At 51.4% G+C, this 17,265-nt stretch overlaps 2 protein-coding genes across 3 annotated transcripts; both read right to left on the bottom strand.

The window, feature by feature from the left end:
* Window positions 1-178: 178 nt before the first annotated feature.
* Window positions 179-5,329, bottom strand: Adprs (ADP-ribosylserine hydrolase). The gene is made up of 6 exons (XM_052715830.1): window positions 5,092-5,329; window positions 2,599-2,695; window positions 2,126-2,333; window positions 1,863-2,047; window positions 1,450-1,550; window positions 179-993 (listed from the first exon to the last, which is right to left on the bottom strand). Exons 1-6 carry the CDS (start codon window positions 5,327-5,329, stop codon window positions 701-703), a joined length of 1,122 nt encoding a protein of 373 aa, XP_052571790.1. The 3' UTR covers window positions 179-700.
* Window positions 5,330-5,753: 424 nt separating this feature from the next.
* Tekt2 (tektin 2) lies at window positions 5,754-9,534 on the bottom strand. Of its 2 annotated transcripts, none has more exons than XM_052718323.1 (10): window positions 9,204-9,534; window positions 8,298-8,502; window positions 8,082-8,207; window positions 7,722-7,927; window positions 7,110-7,253; window positions 6,912-7,026; window positions 6,702-6,809; window positions 6,390-6,533; window positions 6,173-6,252; window positions 5,754-6,048 (listed from the first exon to the last, which is right to left on the bottom strand). In XM_052718323.1, exons 2-10 carry the CDS (start codon window positions 8,451-8,453, stop codon window positions 5,835-5,837), a joined length of 1,293 nt encoding a protein of 430 aa, XP_052574283.1. In that variant the 5' UTR covers window positions 8,454-8,502; window positions 9,204-9,534; the 3' UTR covers window positions 5,754-5,834. The 2 variants fall into 2 exon arrangements, with proteins under 2 accessions (XP_052574283.1, XP_052574284.1); XM_052718324.1 differs by lacking the exon at window positions 9,204-9,534 and adding an exon at window positions 8,990-9,189.
* Window positions 9,535-17,265: the final 7,731 nt, after the last annotated feature.

Raw genomic sequence — 17,265 nt, 5'->3', positions numbered from 1 at the left:
AGGCCTTCAGCCTGGACCCTGAGATACAGAAGGCATACAACACAGTCCGCTGGGATACCTGGGGTGACACCCTACTACCGTCAAAGGTGGTACTTTGTACCACTCTACAGGGTCCCTGTTCCAGGCAGGGAGTCACTACTTAAGAGAATCCTCCAGTGGAAACAGAAATGGGATATGCTGGGATTTACAAAAAACGGTTTATTGCTGTGACTTCCACCAGAAGCTGTCAAGGAGCCCCATTCCAGAGAGGCGCCAGGCCAGGTTGGCAATGAATGGGCTGGATGCAGATGCCAGTCTCAAGAGCCACACAACCTGTGGGCTCTGTCCAGTCCAACAAGCAGCTGCCTGTCACATTGGTTAAAACCCAACAGGGAGGTATGATATGCCCACAGGTCATTTCCACCTTCTGAAGTCCCATGTCTCAGATGGAAAAGTATGCTACACAAATACTCCTCCAAAATAAAACTGCCCTGACCCCTCAGATTTCCGAGGACCCTGGGGTGTCAACAGCCCTGCAGTACCACGAAGGCACCAGTTCTTCACCGTTCCACAGACCGTCCTAAGACTCCAGCCCCAAGGGTGCCCTCAGCCTGCCCTTCAGGAATGCTGGGGCAGGAGAGCCAGCTTAAGGGGATTCTGGTTGCAATCTGAGTTGTCCTTGGTCCTGATGGGCCTGACAAGGCCGCTGGAGCTGGGGCCTTCACAGATTCTCTTGGAAGATCCGATGCAGGTTCTGGGCCAGGACGTCTGTCTCCTCATAACCTTCACAGCTTTGCTGCCAGCTCTCTGGCACCTGCTCCATCCCATAGTAAGCTCCAGCAATGGCCCCAGCCATGGTGGCTATGGTGTCTGTGTCTCCACCAAGTGAGATGGAGTAGATCAGAGTCCTCTGGAGGCTGTTGAAGGTGGAGGGGATCTCAGGATCAGGCTCCATGCAGCGCAGGAAGCAGTAGATGGCGGTGGGCACAGATTCAAAGGCGGCAATGCCATTCCCTGTGGGAAAGCCGGAGTACAGGAAGGTGACCTGCCTCCCTGCCACAGGCTTCCTGCCGTCTGCCAAGAGCCAGCACTCCCAGCTTTGTGCAGGGCCATGCCTGAGATCTCAGGCTCACAGCCAGACTATGGGGGACCCACCACGCCTACTGGTGGCCAGGCGAGGTTCCATTTAGCCCTGTTCTTGCGCTCTCCCAGGGCTGTTGAGAGGTGGGTCACTGTGAAGTACTCCTCACAGAGCCCAGGGCACAGGCACCAGGTAAATTAACATCCATGATCACACTGATCACACTGGCGGACAGATTGGCCAACCAGCTGCCGCTTCTGGGGACACTGATCCTTAAGGCTGCAGGCACCATGCTCATAGCCCCGCCAGAGGCTCTACAGAGGGGCTCTAGCTATTCAAGCAGCCCTCTCTGAAGTCAGCCAGGGTACATAGTAGTCGGGTCCACTCACCTAGCTCAGACACCACTTCATCTCGGCTCACCACGTTCTGGTCCAGTAGCTCTCCAACCTTCTTCAACCTGCTGGAGTATGGACGCTCCTCCATACCCAACCTGGGTTTGGGAAGCGATTCAGAGGTCAGAGTGAGCAGAGACATAGGAAGGGGAAGAGACTCAGGAGGAATTGGGGACATCAGGTCCCATCTAGGTGAACATGCCTTAACAGTGCTGGGAGAGAGGCAGAGACGTTTGTTCTCTGGGACATTGAGGGCCATGAATCCACTGAGGCAAAGGGGCCTGTTCCAACCACTCCGTTCAGTTCCCGGTGAAGACAGGAAGATCTGGCTTTGCAGCAACGCCAGACACCCTACCCCTGCCCTACACACACTTTGACTTGAATCAGTCTTAGCTGCAGCCCATACTCACTCCTTGGCATCCAGGACCGACTGGGCATCACCTTCCAGCTCCTCCATGTGGCCCAGAAGCTGCTTGAGGAAGTGCTCACTGGAAGACACACCCTGCAGAGCAAGGTGCACAGCCAGAGCCTGCAGGATGGCACCGTTGTAACCCAGGGAGGAGGCATGGGTCAGCTGGGCTGAGAGCCGGGCAAACTATGGAGAGGAGGAACCACTGTCACACGTCTCTAGAGATCAGCTGGGGAAGGGGCGTCTGACCAGCCTGCCCAGTACCTTCTGTACATCTTGGACACTGCTATAGGCCAGTGGGATGCCTGCCACCCGCATGGCACCGCCATTGCCATAGGAGCCCTTTCCATTGAACTGGGCCCGGGCAGGCTCATAGACGTCACGGCACTTGGGGCTCAGGAGCTTCTTGAAGACAGTGATGACTCCAGCCCCATACCCTCTGTCAGGGTCCTTCTTGTACTCCTGGGCAAACCTGGTGAAGAGAAAGAAGGCAGAGTGAGAGTTCCTGAGATGTCTCTCGTGGTTAGAAGAAAAGGCCGGGCTGGGTTGAACGGGGAGGCGCTGGGGGCCTAGGGCCTGTACCAACAGTGTTGTCATTGTTAGCTCGGGGTGCTGGTGTCAGACTTGGGAAAGGGTCCTGCTGAGGGAAGGGTGCTGAGTATGCACAGATATTGTTCCCCTCTTGAGGGGTGCAGCTCCACTGCCTGCCTGGCCTCATGCCAGGATTACATCCTCACCTGTGAGCCATGTCCACCTCGTCGAAGGCCTCCTTGGCCAGCAGGGACTGCACGAGGGCCCTGGCCATGGCAGTATCATCTGTGTAGTACAATGTTTCTGCAGGGAAGAGGGTGGTGGGGTCAGAGCAACCCCCAGGGCTCTGGTAGAATGCCCACTTATTTCTCTTGGTGGTCCCACAGCTGATCCTCCTGCAAGCTAGGCATTCTTCAGATTTCAGCCTTGGGATCTTCAGCAACTGTCTGCTCCATAACAGTCATGACACCTGCTGCTTTCTGAAGGGAAACCTTCCACTCCCTTCTCCCTTCATTACTGGTCATCTCAATATGGCCTGCCTGGGCTATACTGCTCCCCACCTCAAGGGCAGGCTTTAAGCACTGCCACGAATTCTTCAGTGAGATGTTACCCTCTTCCTTCCAGTCTCCTGATCAAAAAAGCTGTCTGTTGCCTTCAGGAAGAGGTCTCAGTTCATGGGCTTGGTATCCAAACCTTCCCAGCGAGGTCCCCTCCTTCCTTGCCATCGTCCATCTCACGGATTCCCTTGCACAAGCTCAGGACCAATCCGTGCACTTGGGTCAAGTCCTTCCAGCTAGGGCTTCTCCCCATCTCCACCCACCTCATCTCCTTTCCCCCTAGCTGCAGGTATTCTGGAATCCCCCCTCCTTTAAAAAAATGTTTATTTGTATGGGTATTTTTGCCTTCATGTATGTCTGTACACCACATGTGTGCCTGGTGCCCAGGGAGGCCAGAAGAGGGTGTCAGAGCCCTTGAGCCTGGACTTACAGATGGTGGTTGTGAGCCACCATGTGGGTGCTGGGAATCGAACCTGAGTCCTCTGGAAGAGCAGCCAGTGCTCTTAACTGCTGAACCATCTCTGCAGCCCCTCTGTTTTGTGTTTGAGGCAGGGTCTCACTGTGTAGTTCTGTCTGGCCTAGAACTGTATAGAGGAGGCTTCAAAGTGGCCGTCATCTTCCTGCCTCGTCCTCGGCAGTACTGGGATGGATCACAGGTGTATGACACCATACTGAGCTATGTTCTGATACTTCTAACATGCCATACGCAAAGAGGCTACTACCCTGCTAGGGACAATGACTTGGCCTCACTTGAGAGAGGACAGCTACAGAGAACAGACTCTCCTAATGGGTGCCTTCCTGATTCCGCAAATAGCTGTCTACCCCTTCCATGTAGCCCCAACTCCATTTTCCTTCTTCTTCTCTGGTGGCCCCTACATCCTAGCTTCATAGTGGTAACTGAATTCCCAGTCTCCCCCGGCCTGGTCGAAGGTAAAGGCCACCCCAGTCCACTGAGGTGAGGGGTTGCTCTTTGCCCTAGTCTATCCTCAGTCACACCCCCGTGGGTGAGGGGAACAGCGTCTGTTCTCCCTCCATTTGCTCACTGTGCCCTGATCTTCCTGAGGGAGCCACCTTCTTCAGTCCCAGCCTGTGACTGGCCTCCTGCCTAATCAGACAGTAACTATCAGCCATTCATCTCTTATTACCACTTCCTTATTTAGGGCCAGGCCCCAGACTCAAGTTGCAACTTTTGTAGGGACTGTAGCAAAAGGAGAGCGTCTACTGCAGGGCGGCTGGGGCCATGTGGGGGGTAAAGGGCTGTCAAGGTGCCATCCCCAAAAGGCAATCTCAGGGCAGAGAGGAACGAGGCAGGCCTTAGGAGATGGGCTGAGCTCCTGGACTTTGCACTGCCTGAGGCCAGAACTTCCTCGTGACTCCTCAGTTTTGCCAGCTCTTTTCACTTCCTAAACCTGGTGTTCTGCAGCCACAGGGTCCCAGCTACCACTCAACCTAAAGCATGCCCCCTCTTTTCATCTTACCAAACCATAATGAAACAAAAATAGCTGTCTCTGCCACATCTCTGCTTCCTTTAACGTCCGCTTCCCCGTGTTTTCCTCAACCCACTCGACAGGGCTTTCTGGGTCAAGACGACCCCGACTTTTTTCGTAGCACACCAGTGCCCTCCGTCTTGAAATTCTTCCTCGGTCCTGTTACACTCTTCCTGCCTCTCGGAGCAGACCTGTCCTTCCCCCACCTCTAAACGCCTCTTACTTCAGGGTGTCCTCCGGGGACCTGACGATGGCCCCCTTTTACTGCTCTACATGCTCTCCAAGAAGAACCGAGCCCTCTGCTGACATCCGGACCCCGACCCGGAGGACAAGCTGCCTACGCAAGCCAAGGGAAGGGACATATCTCCACAGGCTGGGGACAGTGCCCGCCGATGCCCACATCGGGCCAGCAGCTTGAGAAAGCGGGCCACGCCCGACCCGGACGAGTGGGCTCCGGCTCTGGCCAAGGTTGTAGGCGAGGCCTGCGCTCTGACCGGGGACACGGCGGGAGACCTACTACCGGGAGAGCTGGGGAAAACCGATCGGGTCACAGGGGCCTTGACACTCGGGACTTGGCCGCCGCGGGACCCTCGGCCTCGGCGGCCTCGTCCCCCTGGCCCAGGTGTGGGGACCCGGCGGGCGGCGCCCCGCCCACCTGTCCGCGCGCTGCCCGGCGTGCCCGGGTCTGGCTCCAGGCTCTGGACGTGACGCAGGACTGACGTCAGGCTGACGGTATCGTGGGCCTCGTAGACGGCGCCCACGCAGTCCCCCAGCAGCGCGCCCGCCAGGCAGCCTCGGAAGCGCGAGAGAGAGCGGGCCGCACCGGCCCCGCCGCCGCCCGCCGCCGCCGCCGTCGTCATCGCTGCCGCCGCCGCCGCCGCCGCCGCCGCCATCCGCGCGCGGGCTGGTCGCCACTTCCGGCGCCGAAGCTGCCGCCTCCGCGGTCATCCCTCCCCCCGCTATTCCCCACAGCGCCCCCTTGTGGCCCGGAGTCTCAGCATGGCGTTCCCCACCCTACGGCGCCACCCAGCGGCTCGGCGCCGCAGCGCTCCGCGGTTCCCGCCCGCTTCCCTCTGGCGCCCCCTACCATCCCATTTGTACACTGCGCCACGAGTCGGGCCGACAGCCCCCTAAAGTGTCGGGGGTGGGGTGGGGTGGGGTGGGGACCTTTTCAAAAGACCCTGAACGAGAAGGTTGCCTACTCCAACGTTGTCGCTTTGGACTCTTGACCCCTACGAAGCCTAGGCCACTCTGTCCCCCAAGCGGAGCGTCTCACTCTGCCAGCCACCCTGGTGGGTAGCAGAGAAGAGCCTGGCCTGAGAACTCCATCTTTATTTAAAGTTCACTGCCCCCTCCTCACTTCCCACCCAACCTTCCCTCCTCCCTCAGCCACCAAGGCTAGGTTAGCTCCAGCTGGCAGGTTTTGAATGGACTCAGTGTACGGTTTGTCGTGCGCTTGAAGGTGTCCACCTGGGGCACGAATTTCTCAGCCGGCACCTTCAGCTTGCGCCGGGCGTCCATACACTTGGTGTCCAACAGCATGGAGTTGGCCTTGCACGCAATGTCAGCCTGCAGCCGGGCCAGGTGCTTGCACAAGGCGTCCAGAGCGTCCCTGTAGAGGAGGCATCGAGAGGGCCAGATCATTTCACCAGCTTAAAGCCCAGAGGGACCAGCAGGCAGTAAGGTCCCATGGTTGGACCCTGTCCCCACCCTTCCTGCCCTGTCTCTAAACCTACTGCGTCTGGGCCAGCTTCTGCTTCAAGATAGTGATGGTTGCCTCCAACTTGTGCACTTCGTCTTTGAGGCCACCCTGTGTCTGGAGGCAGAGGGGCAGGATGGGACTTGCGGTCCAGCCACACTGCCCAGGGCCAGAAGGCTGGCTCCACCAGGAACCTGTGCAGGGAGAATACTGAGGACTCCTCAGTAGTGGGGGTCCCCACTGGGACCTCGTACCTGGTCCTCACAGAGCTCCACATTGGGCCGGTAGGTTCTGGACTCCAGCCGGGTATGTGCAAGCTTCAAGTTCATTATCTTCCTGCGCAGGTCGTCTTCCAGGTGCCGAATGTCTTCCTGCAGCTCGGCTATCTCCTCCAAGGTCTGTGGCAGACATACTGTTCTCCACCAACCAGCAGGACACACACACACACACACACACACACACACACACACACACACACACACTCGGGGCCCCAACTCTGAGCTTCAGAGCAGGCAGGGCACCTGGGCCTTGCCTCACAGCAGGGGGAGGGGCGGGGAGAGACTCACATTTTTCTCCTGCCACTTGAGCTCACTGTACACACCCTCCATCTCCCGAAGGCGCTTCCTGAAGGCAAATTCTGTGGTAACCCTCTGAGCTTCAAGTTCATTGTTGGTCTGCAAGGGAAGAGCGCAAGGGGTGGGGGGTGTCAAGTCAGGGGAAAAGCTAAGACGTGGTCAGTGTGGAAGGAAGGATCAGGGTGAGTTGGGCTGAGTCACCTGAGCAATGGTTAGGGCAATGGCTTCCCTCAACTCTATGGCGGCTTTCATTTCTGCGTCGGCTCGGTCCTTGTTGAACCTACTGAACTCATCCCACTGCTGGAGTGTGGTGGAGCTGTGGGGGCAAGGAAAACAGCGGGGTTCCGGGGTGTGGCCTCCAAGCGGGGGAGGAAGGGCCGACTGCAATCCGCTTCTTACTCTTTGGGCACGCGTGTGGGGTTAACCTTCAGAGAGATGTTTGGAGAAGTGAGGTTGAGAGAGAGGCAGCCCCTGTCGATGTCCAGCGTCTCCATTTTGTCTCGGTGGTCAGAGCTGAGCTGCTGCCGGATTTCCTGCAGGAGACTGGGGACGAAGACTGCATTGGAGCCAGTGGGTGGGTTTCTGGGATGCAGCCCTGACGGGACTGTGAGGATACTGAGGGGCTGTGGGGTGTGTGTGTGTGTGTGTGTGTGTGTGTGTGTGTGTGTGTGTGTGTGTGTAACAATGCAGGTGCCGCTGAATCCGAGACAAAGAGCCGCACAACCTCACGAGTGTCCCACAGACACAAAGCATGGGTACGTGGCTTCGAATGCGTGCACACACACTTACAATATGGTGCTGAGGGCAGCGGCGGGTGCTTTCAACCAGGGAACAATGGCTACCTAGAACGGGATCCTAACAAGGAGGAGGCAGTGGAAAGCTGCTGGAAACAGCCAGTGCCTTCCACCCGAAGGCCCGGAGGGACACAAAGCATCATCCAACCGATTGTCCCCCCCTCCCCCCCCATGCCTCGAATGCATGTGAGTGTGCTCAGGCCCCTCTCCGCCTCACCAGAGCTGCTGGAAGGTCTGGTCGATCCTCTGCTGCAGGGTCTTCTTGGTGGCCTCAATGACTTCCACCTCTTTAAGCAGCTCTTCCTCCACAGGGTCCTTCACGACATCAATGTCTCGCCGGCTCTCCCGCAGGGTCAGGCACTCGATGGCCACGTCCAGGGGCAGGTTCTTGGCCTGCAGGTTTTGCTCTGCAGACTCTTTCATCTAGAAAGGACGGGCACAGGGATGGGTGGGCTGATGCACTTCGAGACCGCTCCTATCCCGACCTCGGCAGAGGGGAGTGTGGCTTCCCAGATCTGAAAGTGGGGTGGAAGGGCCTTTGCATCAGAACCTGCTGGTACCCGGCTCAGCTCCTTGCCTGTGTCAAGGTGTCGATCTCAGCATCTAAATCTGTCAGACACTTGTCGAGCATCTCCTTCCACCGGTTGACAGTACAGATCCTCTCTGCCAGGCGAACCTTAGTGTCATGTTCATCCCATACCGTCTGGAAGAGACGGAACCCAATAAGATGGGTGTCTGTGGTTGAGGGACCTCCCATGGCCAATGGGGCTGAGTGACCACCTCCCCCCCAAACCTGGTTGTTGGTCTCATTGCGAAGGATCCGGGCCTCCTGGCGGATCTGGTGGGAAGCATCCCGCTGCCTCTCCGCATTGGTGGACAACAGGTAGCTGTTGGTGCGCCAATCCGAGAGCTGGTAGTGCTGGCTGGGCTTGGTACTGAGTGTAGCCATGGCTAGGAGCCAAGGGTCTGAAACCCTTAGGCCTGTTCCAGACCACCACCTGCAGAAGAAAAGCAAAGTGCTTTTCTGGACCCAGATCCTGTCCTCTTGGCTCTAAGCCCTTTCCTGCAGCCAGAGTCTGCTGGGAAGCGTTCCAATTCAGCCCCCAGCTCAACTTCCTGTGAGGTATTAGCAATCAGCTATATTCCCTCAGTGGTCCATCTTCAGGCACAAAGCAGCCCTGGAGCGTGCAGATCCAGGGGCGTGGAAAGGAAAGAAGAGAGCCCGTGTGTGTGTGTGTGTGTGTGTGTGTGTGTGTGTGTGTGTGTGTGTGTGTGTGTGTGTGTGTGTGTGTGTTTAGGAGGCACCAAATGCCTAGTAAAGGGATGGCAGGAAACACACCCCTTAATCCTGTCTCCACCCCTACTTCCAACAACCACTCTTTCCCAGGCTGTGGGCCACACCCACGGGGGATCTGGGAGAAGAAGCATTGTTGCCTTTCCAGGGTGGTATGACTGGCCTGGCGAACCCAGACTGGAACCAGCTACCTGGGTAGGGAGGGCGCTGGGTCCTTTGCCCCGCCCTGGTACAGAGGAGGAGCAGGCTGGCCGCCGGGTAGGAGGAGCTGAGGTCAGAGTCTAGGTCCCAGCAGGACCCTTCCCCAGGACAGGCTCCGCCTTTGGGGTTTCAATCAATACACCGGCCAGAGGTCTGGGTTAGAAGGGCGGTCACAGGATGCTCCCGCCGCCCCAATCCCCTCACCTCCTCTTCCTGCTGGTCCTCGGTGCGATAGTCTGGGAACGCCTCTTGTTTGCGTCTCTGGTTGCCTAGCAACCGCCCCCTCCTCGCGGCGTCACCTGCGCCCCCGCGCTATCACCTGAGCTCCAGCTGCGGATCTAAGAACTGGACATTTTAGTTTTGATCAACGGTTTACACTGACAAGACTTTAAAAGTATGGATAGTGCGTAGGTACAGGAAAGGCCTCGCGCCCAGGCTCGCTTTGCTTCAGGGTCTCTTTTCAGAAATGGATGGTGTAACAAAAAAAAAAAAACACCTTGGGCATACATCTAACACATATTCCTTTGACCTTGTTTTGCTAAATAATTTTACCAGTGTTTGGAGTCATACAAACAAAAATGGTTTTCTTTTTTTGGAGAGAGCACAACTCTGGAAAAGAGAACTGGTTGGTATTTTAGTGGGGGGTGGGGTGGGGGGGCTGGATGCTCAGTGGGTAGAGTGCTTGCATAGTTTGATGAACCAGAAAAAACTGGACGTGGTGATGCACATGGACGTGGTGATGCACAGCCGTCACCCAGCACCACAGAGGCAGGACCGGCAGGCCGAACGTGCCATTTCTACAAGGGTAATGATAGGTAAAGGTGTCTGGACTTGGGCCAGTGGAGGGTGGGGCTGCTGTCTAAGAAGTGAGAGGTGTTGTTTTTAGGGGATCCATCCTGCAAATTTGTTCTGAAGCCTGGGAAAGACTGGTGTTAGAGCAGATTTTTTTTTTTCTTCCGAGACAGGGTTTCTCTGTGTAGCTTTGTACCTTTCATGGAACTCACTGTGTAGACCAGGCTGGCCTCGAACTTACAGAGATCCGCCTGCCTCTGCCTCCCGAGTGCTGGGATTAAAGGCGTGCGCCACCACCGCCCGGCAGAATTTTTTTTTAATAGACCGCCGCCACACACACACACACACACACACACACACACACACACACACACACACACACACACAATGTAACCCCGGCTGGCCTTAACTCAAAATCCTTCCTCAGCCTCCCAAGTGCTGAAATTACCACTGGCTACTTTGTACACTCTAATATACGGCTCATACATGGGACATGAACAGGAGTTCGTGATGGAGCTCTTTTCCACAGATTAGAAAAGACAGACAAGCCGGGCAGTGGTGTTGCACGCCTTTAGCAGGCTGATCTCTGTGAGTTCAAGGCCAGCCTGGTCTACAAAGTAAGTTCCAGGACAGCCAGGGCTACACAGTGAAATCCTGTCTTGAAAAACCAAAACCAAAACCAAACCAAACCAAACAAAACAAAACAAAAAAGCACAGACAAATAAATTGCTGGAAGAAATGGTCAATTTTTAAATTAATTGATTAATTAATCTGGGGGCATCAGGGACTGAGCCTAGAGCTTCATAAATTTAGAGCATATGTTCCACTACCGAGCTATATCCCCAGCCTTAACTTTTGGCTTGCTTTTTTGGGAAACATTTTATGACAGAAATAAATAATAAACACATACAGTAGAGCTAGAGTGGCCCTGCTCCCGGGGTTTCTACATAACAGTGTTTGCAGAATTCAGTCAACTGATGTGTTAGCCAGGAAGAAAGGTTGGAGCGATCGGCTGGAAATGTGTCCCTGCGGCAAAGTATTGCCTTTGCAGGTATACATATCACGTATGTATGTATGTATGTATGTATGTATGTATGTATGTATGTAGTGATGCTGTATTCTCTCATTTTGTATTAGAAATGCCAGGCAGCTGATACCCTGTCACTGGGATGGTTACCACTTCCAGTGAGCTCGGCTCCTGTGTGGTGTGTGATTTCTAACTTTGGTGAGCTCCTGGCGCCAGCCAGCTGTTTAGTTGCTAGGGTGGAATCTAATGAAAGCCCTGAGGTCTTTTGAGCTCTTCTAGTTCCAAAATTCTTCCACTTTTCTGCTGGAAGGAAGTTCACACCAGATGGCATTTGTCACCTGAAAGAAAGGGATAGCAGAGCTGAGCAAATGGCTGAGTGGGTAGCCAGGAGTAACACACATACCGGCGCTGGCGTTCGAATGATCATGGTCCCTTTAAGTTGGCTTTATTTGGGGATCTCTGGTAGGTTTGTGTACTGAAGAGGGATAGGAAATTCATTTTTAGAAAAACTTCTTTTTTTCTTTTTGGTTTTATGAGACAGGGTTTCTCTGTGTAGCTCTGGCTGTCCTGGAACTTGTTCTGTAGACCAGGCTCGAACTCACAGAGATCCGCCTGCCTCTGCCTCCCGAGTGCTGGGATTAAAGGCATGTGCCACCACTGCTTGACAATTTTTAGTTAAACTTTGTGTGTAGGTTTTGTTTATCTTGGAGATAAGGAGTTCTGTGGCGATATATTGCTTGTAATCTAAGAAGTAAAAGTTTGCCTGAAGATCAGAGGACTGAGCTAGCCACAGAGTTAGCCACAGAGGTGGCACACACCTTTAGTCCTAGCACTCAGGAGGCAGAGGCAGAGATCCATCTGGATTTCTGTGAGTTCAAGGCCACAATGGGGCTGCATGAGACTAATCCAGTCTAAAATAAAAACAGCCAGGCAGTGGTGGCACACATCTTTAACTCCAGCACTTGGGCTCACATCCTTCAATCCCAGCACTAGGAAGGTTGAGACAGGAAGTGATATGGCTGGCAGAGAAAGGAATGTAAGGCGGGAGGAGACAGGAATTCGCTCTCCTATAGAGGATCTGTCAGGCTGAGGAGTTGGCGAGGTAAGAGGTGGTAGCTGTGGCTTGCTCTGCTTCTCTGATCTTTCAGCTTTCACCCTGATATCTGGCTCCAGGTTTTTATTACAAGACCATTTAGGATTCATTGCAACAGTGTGCCTACACAGCAGGTATTACCGTGATCTCAGGCCGGACTCCTGGAACCTTGTGACCATCAGTGAAAGATGACACATCACATAGTGTGTCTCACTCAGTATTATGTTTTCCAGTTCCATTCCTTTATCTGAAAACTTCGTTTTTCTTATAGCTGAATAAAATTCCATGTGTAAGGTACCATATTTTCATTATCTATCCAGTTGATGGATACCTAGGCTGTTTCCACATCTCAGCTACTGGGAATAAAGCAGTGATGAACATGGATGGATTCGTATATGAACCAGGCTACAGGGTCCTTTAGGTATATACCCAGCAGAGGCACAGCTGAGTCAAACGGTAGATCTATTTTTAGTTTTCTGAGGAACTGTCACACTAATTTTCATAGTGACTACACCAGTTTACACTCTCACTAACAGTGTATGAGAGTTCCTTGTTTCCCACATCCTCACTGGAATTTGCTGTCTTTTGTTTTCGTAATCTTAGCCATTCTGGCTGGGGTTGGGTGAGATCTCAAAGCAATTTTAATTTGCATTTTCCCAATGACCAAGAACAGCGAACATGTGTTAAAATATTTCTTAGCCATTGGTATTTCTTCTTTTAAAACTGTTTGGTTCCATAGCCCACTTAATAAAAGAGATTTGATTTTTAATTGTGTGTATCTATGTGTACATGTGAGTGCAGATGCCCTCAGAGGCTAGAGAGAGTGCTGGATCCTGTCTTAGAGTGACAGAGATACCATGACCAAGGCAACTTATAGAGGGTTAGTGTTGGAATTCCTGGCCACTCCCCCAGCTACATGACCACAGTCCAGTAGCCAAGCAAGGGACCTTTGTAGCTAGAGTTTTCCTGCCTGGCCCACAGTCAGGACAAATCTCTATCACCTGCCAGTCCCACAGCCGTCAGACCCAACCAAGTAAACACAGAGACTTATATTGCTTACAAACTGTATGGCCATGGCAGGCTTCTTGCTAACTTTTCTTACAGCTTAAATGAATCTATTTCCATTAATCTATACCTTGCCACATGGCTCGTGGCTTACCGGCATCTTCACATGCTGTTTCTCATCATGGCAGCTGGCAGTGTCTCTCTGACTCAGCCTTCCACTTCCCAGCTTTATTCTCCTCCTTGTCCTGCCTATACTTCCTGCCTGGCCACTGGCCAATCAGTGATTTATTTATTGACCAATCAGCAACACACTTGACATACAGACCATCCCACAGCAGACCTTACTCTTATGTAATCCGTGCACTGCGTGATCACGTAGTTTGCACGCAGTGTGATCACGCTATCTATGCTCATGCGTGGCATATGTGCATGTGCAGGGGAATCCATAAGAAGTGGGTCACAGACCCCTCCCCCCCATGTCTTCCACAAGCCTGGTCACATTCTTTCCTGTCCCTCCCTTCTAATAAAACTCTTTTTTTTTTTCCTTTTTTTTCCAGAGCTGAGGACCGAACCCAGGGCCTTGCGCTTGCTAGGCAAGCACTCTGCCACTGAGCTAAATCCCAAAACCCCTAATAAAACTCTTATACTGGGTTTTGTCATACCTCGTGGCTTAATGAATAACATTGCACCTCTGCGTTAAAACCAACAGTTAGTCCATTATCATCATCTGGGAATGTGGTGGCATGCATGCATGCATGCATGCAAGCAGGCATTGTGCTGGAGAAGTAGCTGAGAGCTACATATCGATCTGCAGGGGGGAGGGAGGGAGGGAGACAAGGGAGATGAGGGAGATGGAGAGAGAGACTGGGCCTGGAAGTCCACCCCGCAGTGACACACCTCCTCTAACAAGGCTACACCTCTTAATCCTTCCCAAAGTGTCCTACCAAGTGGAGACTCAGCATCCAAATATATGAGATGGGAGCCATTCTCATTCAAGCCACCATAGATCCCCTGGAGTCGGAGTTATAGACAGTTGCAAGCTGCCTGATATGGATGCTGGGAACTGAACTCTGGTCTTTTGCAATATATATATATATATATATTATTCAGTACATATTCTTAACTTCTGAAATATCTCTCTGGCCCCCATAGTGCATTTTTTAATTGGGTTGTTTTCTTAATGTTTAGCTTTTTGAGTTCTTTGTATATTTTAGACACTAATCTCCTTTCAGATGTATAGCTCCAAACATTTCCCCCCATTTTGTAGGCTGTCTTTTCAGTTGATTAATTTTCCTATTTGTGACACAGGTTTTTAATTTCTTGAAGTCCCATGGAGGTGGAGTTTTCCTATGCCATGGCCACTTTCCAAATAACCTACACACAGAGACTCAATTACAAATGTGTGGTCAATAGCTCAGGCTTGTTACTAGCTAACTCTTACACTTAAGTTAACCCATATTTTTTATCTATGCTTTGCCCTGTGGCTTGGTACCTTTTCTCAGTACAGAGTGTCCATCTTGACTCTCTCACTCCGTCCTTCTTTATCCTCAGTTTGATTGTCTTGCCTAACTTTATCCTGCCTTGCTATAGGCCAATCAGCTTCTTTATTCACCAGTGAGAGTAATACATATTCACAGTGTACAGAAGGATTATGCCACAGCAGTCCCACTTGTTGTCTGTCCATTACCTGGGTGACTGGAGTCCTTTTCAGAAAGTCCTTACCTTTGCTTATATCATCAAGTGTATTCCTTACTTTTTGTTCTATAAGTCTAGGTTTCCAGGTCAGTTATTTAAAGGAGGGGTGGAGTCTCACTATATGGCCTGGGCTGGTCTGCCACAGGTCCCCCACCCAGCTGACTACAGACATGCGCTGCTGTGCCCAGCTTTGTTCACTGATGGATGAAGTTAATTTCCTCAAAGCATCTGCAAGGCATCTAAGTACCAGCAGCCAAGAGAAACTGTCAAATGATCAAAATGGTGAAACATGGAAATGGTAAAACGACTCTGACTCTCCTCCCCAAGAGACCCCAGCCCCACCCTGGATGTTACTCCAGTGTCATTCAGTATCGTCCTTGTTTCTGAGACTCACTGAAGACTCTTCAAGCAGTTGAGCTCTATTGGTGATTTGTTCTGTCCATTCCAAAACTTGGTTTTGCTTTTTTGTTGTTTGTTTTAGACAGTGTCTATGTAGTTCATGCTAATCCAAACTCATGATTCCCCTGCCTCAGGCCTCAGCCTCATGAGTGCTGGGATTACAGGTGTGGCCAGCTCAGCACTTTGGTTTTCTTTTTTATTGAGCTGGAGTCTCACTGTTTTGCCCAGGACAGTGTAAACACACAGGCTCAAGCTATCCTCTTGCCTCAGGCTCCTGAATGCTGAGACTACAATGCCTGTCTGAAGGGGCAAATATTTAATATTTACATCGACACCTTCAAAGTAATAAGTAAGCTTGCACAAGGAGCACATATTCAGAGATGACTACACTGAGTCACTATAATTCCCTAAGTCCATACAAAGAAATGTCTCGTAGTGTCTGGGGCTGTGGAGACAGCCCTTTTTACCTCAGTACTGAGTTCCCTGATGGAGCTGTAAGGGAAGTTGCTAAATCTCATTTGTCATAAAACAAAATCTGAATTTTTATATTGTTTTTTATTTTTGGCTTTCTGAGACAGCATCTCATTATGTAGACCAGGTAGGCCTCAAGCTCACACCTCTACCTCCCGAGGGCAGGGTGTAAAGGCAAGTGCCACCATGTTCGGCCAAGAGCTGGTTTCTAAAATCTTTGTTTTTGGTTTTTTGAGACAAGGTTTCTCTGTGTAGCTTTGGAGCCTGTCCTGGAACTCGCTCTGTAGATCAGGCTGGCTTCAAACTCACAGAGATCTGCCTGCCTCTGTCTCCTGAGTGCTGGGATTAAAGGTGTGCACCCCCACCGCCCGGCCTGAAATCGTAGTCTGTCTGATGTTCTCTTGTATAGATTTGTGCTGGGAATCCACTCCTGGGCTGGTGAGGATTTTCACAAGTTCTTTCCTTCTCATTCTGTTATTTATTTATTTTGTGTTGTTGGAGATAGAACCCAGGGTTCTCAGCATGCTAAAACATGCTAAAAACACCTAGCCTTGTTTTTAATTTCTTCTCTCTCCTGATCATGTTTCTAAGCTCAGTAGTTAAGAGCACTGACTGCTCTTCCAGAGGACCCAGGTTCAATTCCCAGCACCCACATGGCAGCTTATAACTGTTTGTAACTCCAGTTCCAGGGTTTCTGATACCTTCACACAGACACACATACAGGCAAAACACCAATGAACATAAAATAAAAATAAATTATATATTTAAAAAAAAGTGGTGTACACTTTTAATCCCAGCACTTGGAGATAGAGGCAGGCAGATCTCTGTGAGTTTGGGTCTAGCCTGGTCTACAGAGTGAGTTTCAGGACAACCAGAGCTACATAAATAAACCTTGTCTCAAAAAAAAAAAAAAGAAAAGAGAGAGAGAGAGAGAGAGAGAGAGAGAGAGAGAGAGAGATATATGAGTGTGTGCGCAGGAGGGACCGCTTTAAAACTCAAGCTCTATCCACATGCTCAGCATTTTGAAATACTTTCCAGATATGAACTCACATAATGGCCCAAGTGCTCAATCATATTCTTTCATATTGGAGTAAATTATTTATTTATTGATTTTGTTTATAGACAAGTTCTTGCCTACGAAGTCCAGGCCTTGAACTTGGGGTGATCATCTTGCCTCTGCCTCTCAAGTACTGGGATTACAGGTATGAAATTCTATGACAGGCTGAATTAAACAGACATTCAAAATTACATTTATTTAGTAGTGTGGGTATGCGAACGTCATGGTGGGTGTATGAGATGAGATGACTACTTTTAGGAGTCTGTCCTCCTCCATCATGTGGATCCCAGGGGTCCAAACTCAGGTCATCAGGCTTGGCAGCAAGGATCTTATTTGCTGAGCTATCTTACTGGCCCATTTTTTTTTTTTTCTTTTTGGATTTATTTATTAATTATGTATACAGTGCTCTGCCTGCAAGTATGTCTGCATGCCAGAAGAGGGCACTAGATCTCATTATATAGATGGTTGTGAGCTACCATGTGGTTGCTGAGAATTGAACTCAGGACCGCTGGAAAAGCAGCCTTAACCACTGAGCCATCTCTCCAGCCCGGTCCTTATTTTTATTTTTTTTTTAATTAAAAAGGTTTTGAAGTACTCGGGAACTTGCTCAGAGTGAAGATTTGAACCCAGGACTTCATGACTGTAAAACCTAATTCCTTGTGCTCTAGCAGATGGCTTCCCCTCACCTAACTGTGAAGTTATAATAACAATGACACAACAAGATTAG

The sequence above is a fragment of the Peromyscus californicus genome, unplaced genomic scaffold, assembly GCF_007827085.1.
Source record: "Peromyscus californicus insignis strain IS unplaced genomic scaffold, ASM782708v3 Scaffold_5__1_contigs__length_169319896, whole genome shotgun sequence".
Taxonomy (NCBI): Eukaryota; Metazoa; Chordata; class Mammalia; order Rodentia; family Cricetidae; genus Peromyscus; species Peromyscus californicus.
This window is presented reverse-complemented; position numbering and strand designations above follow the sequence as displayed.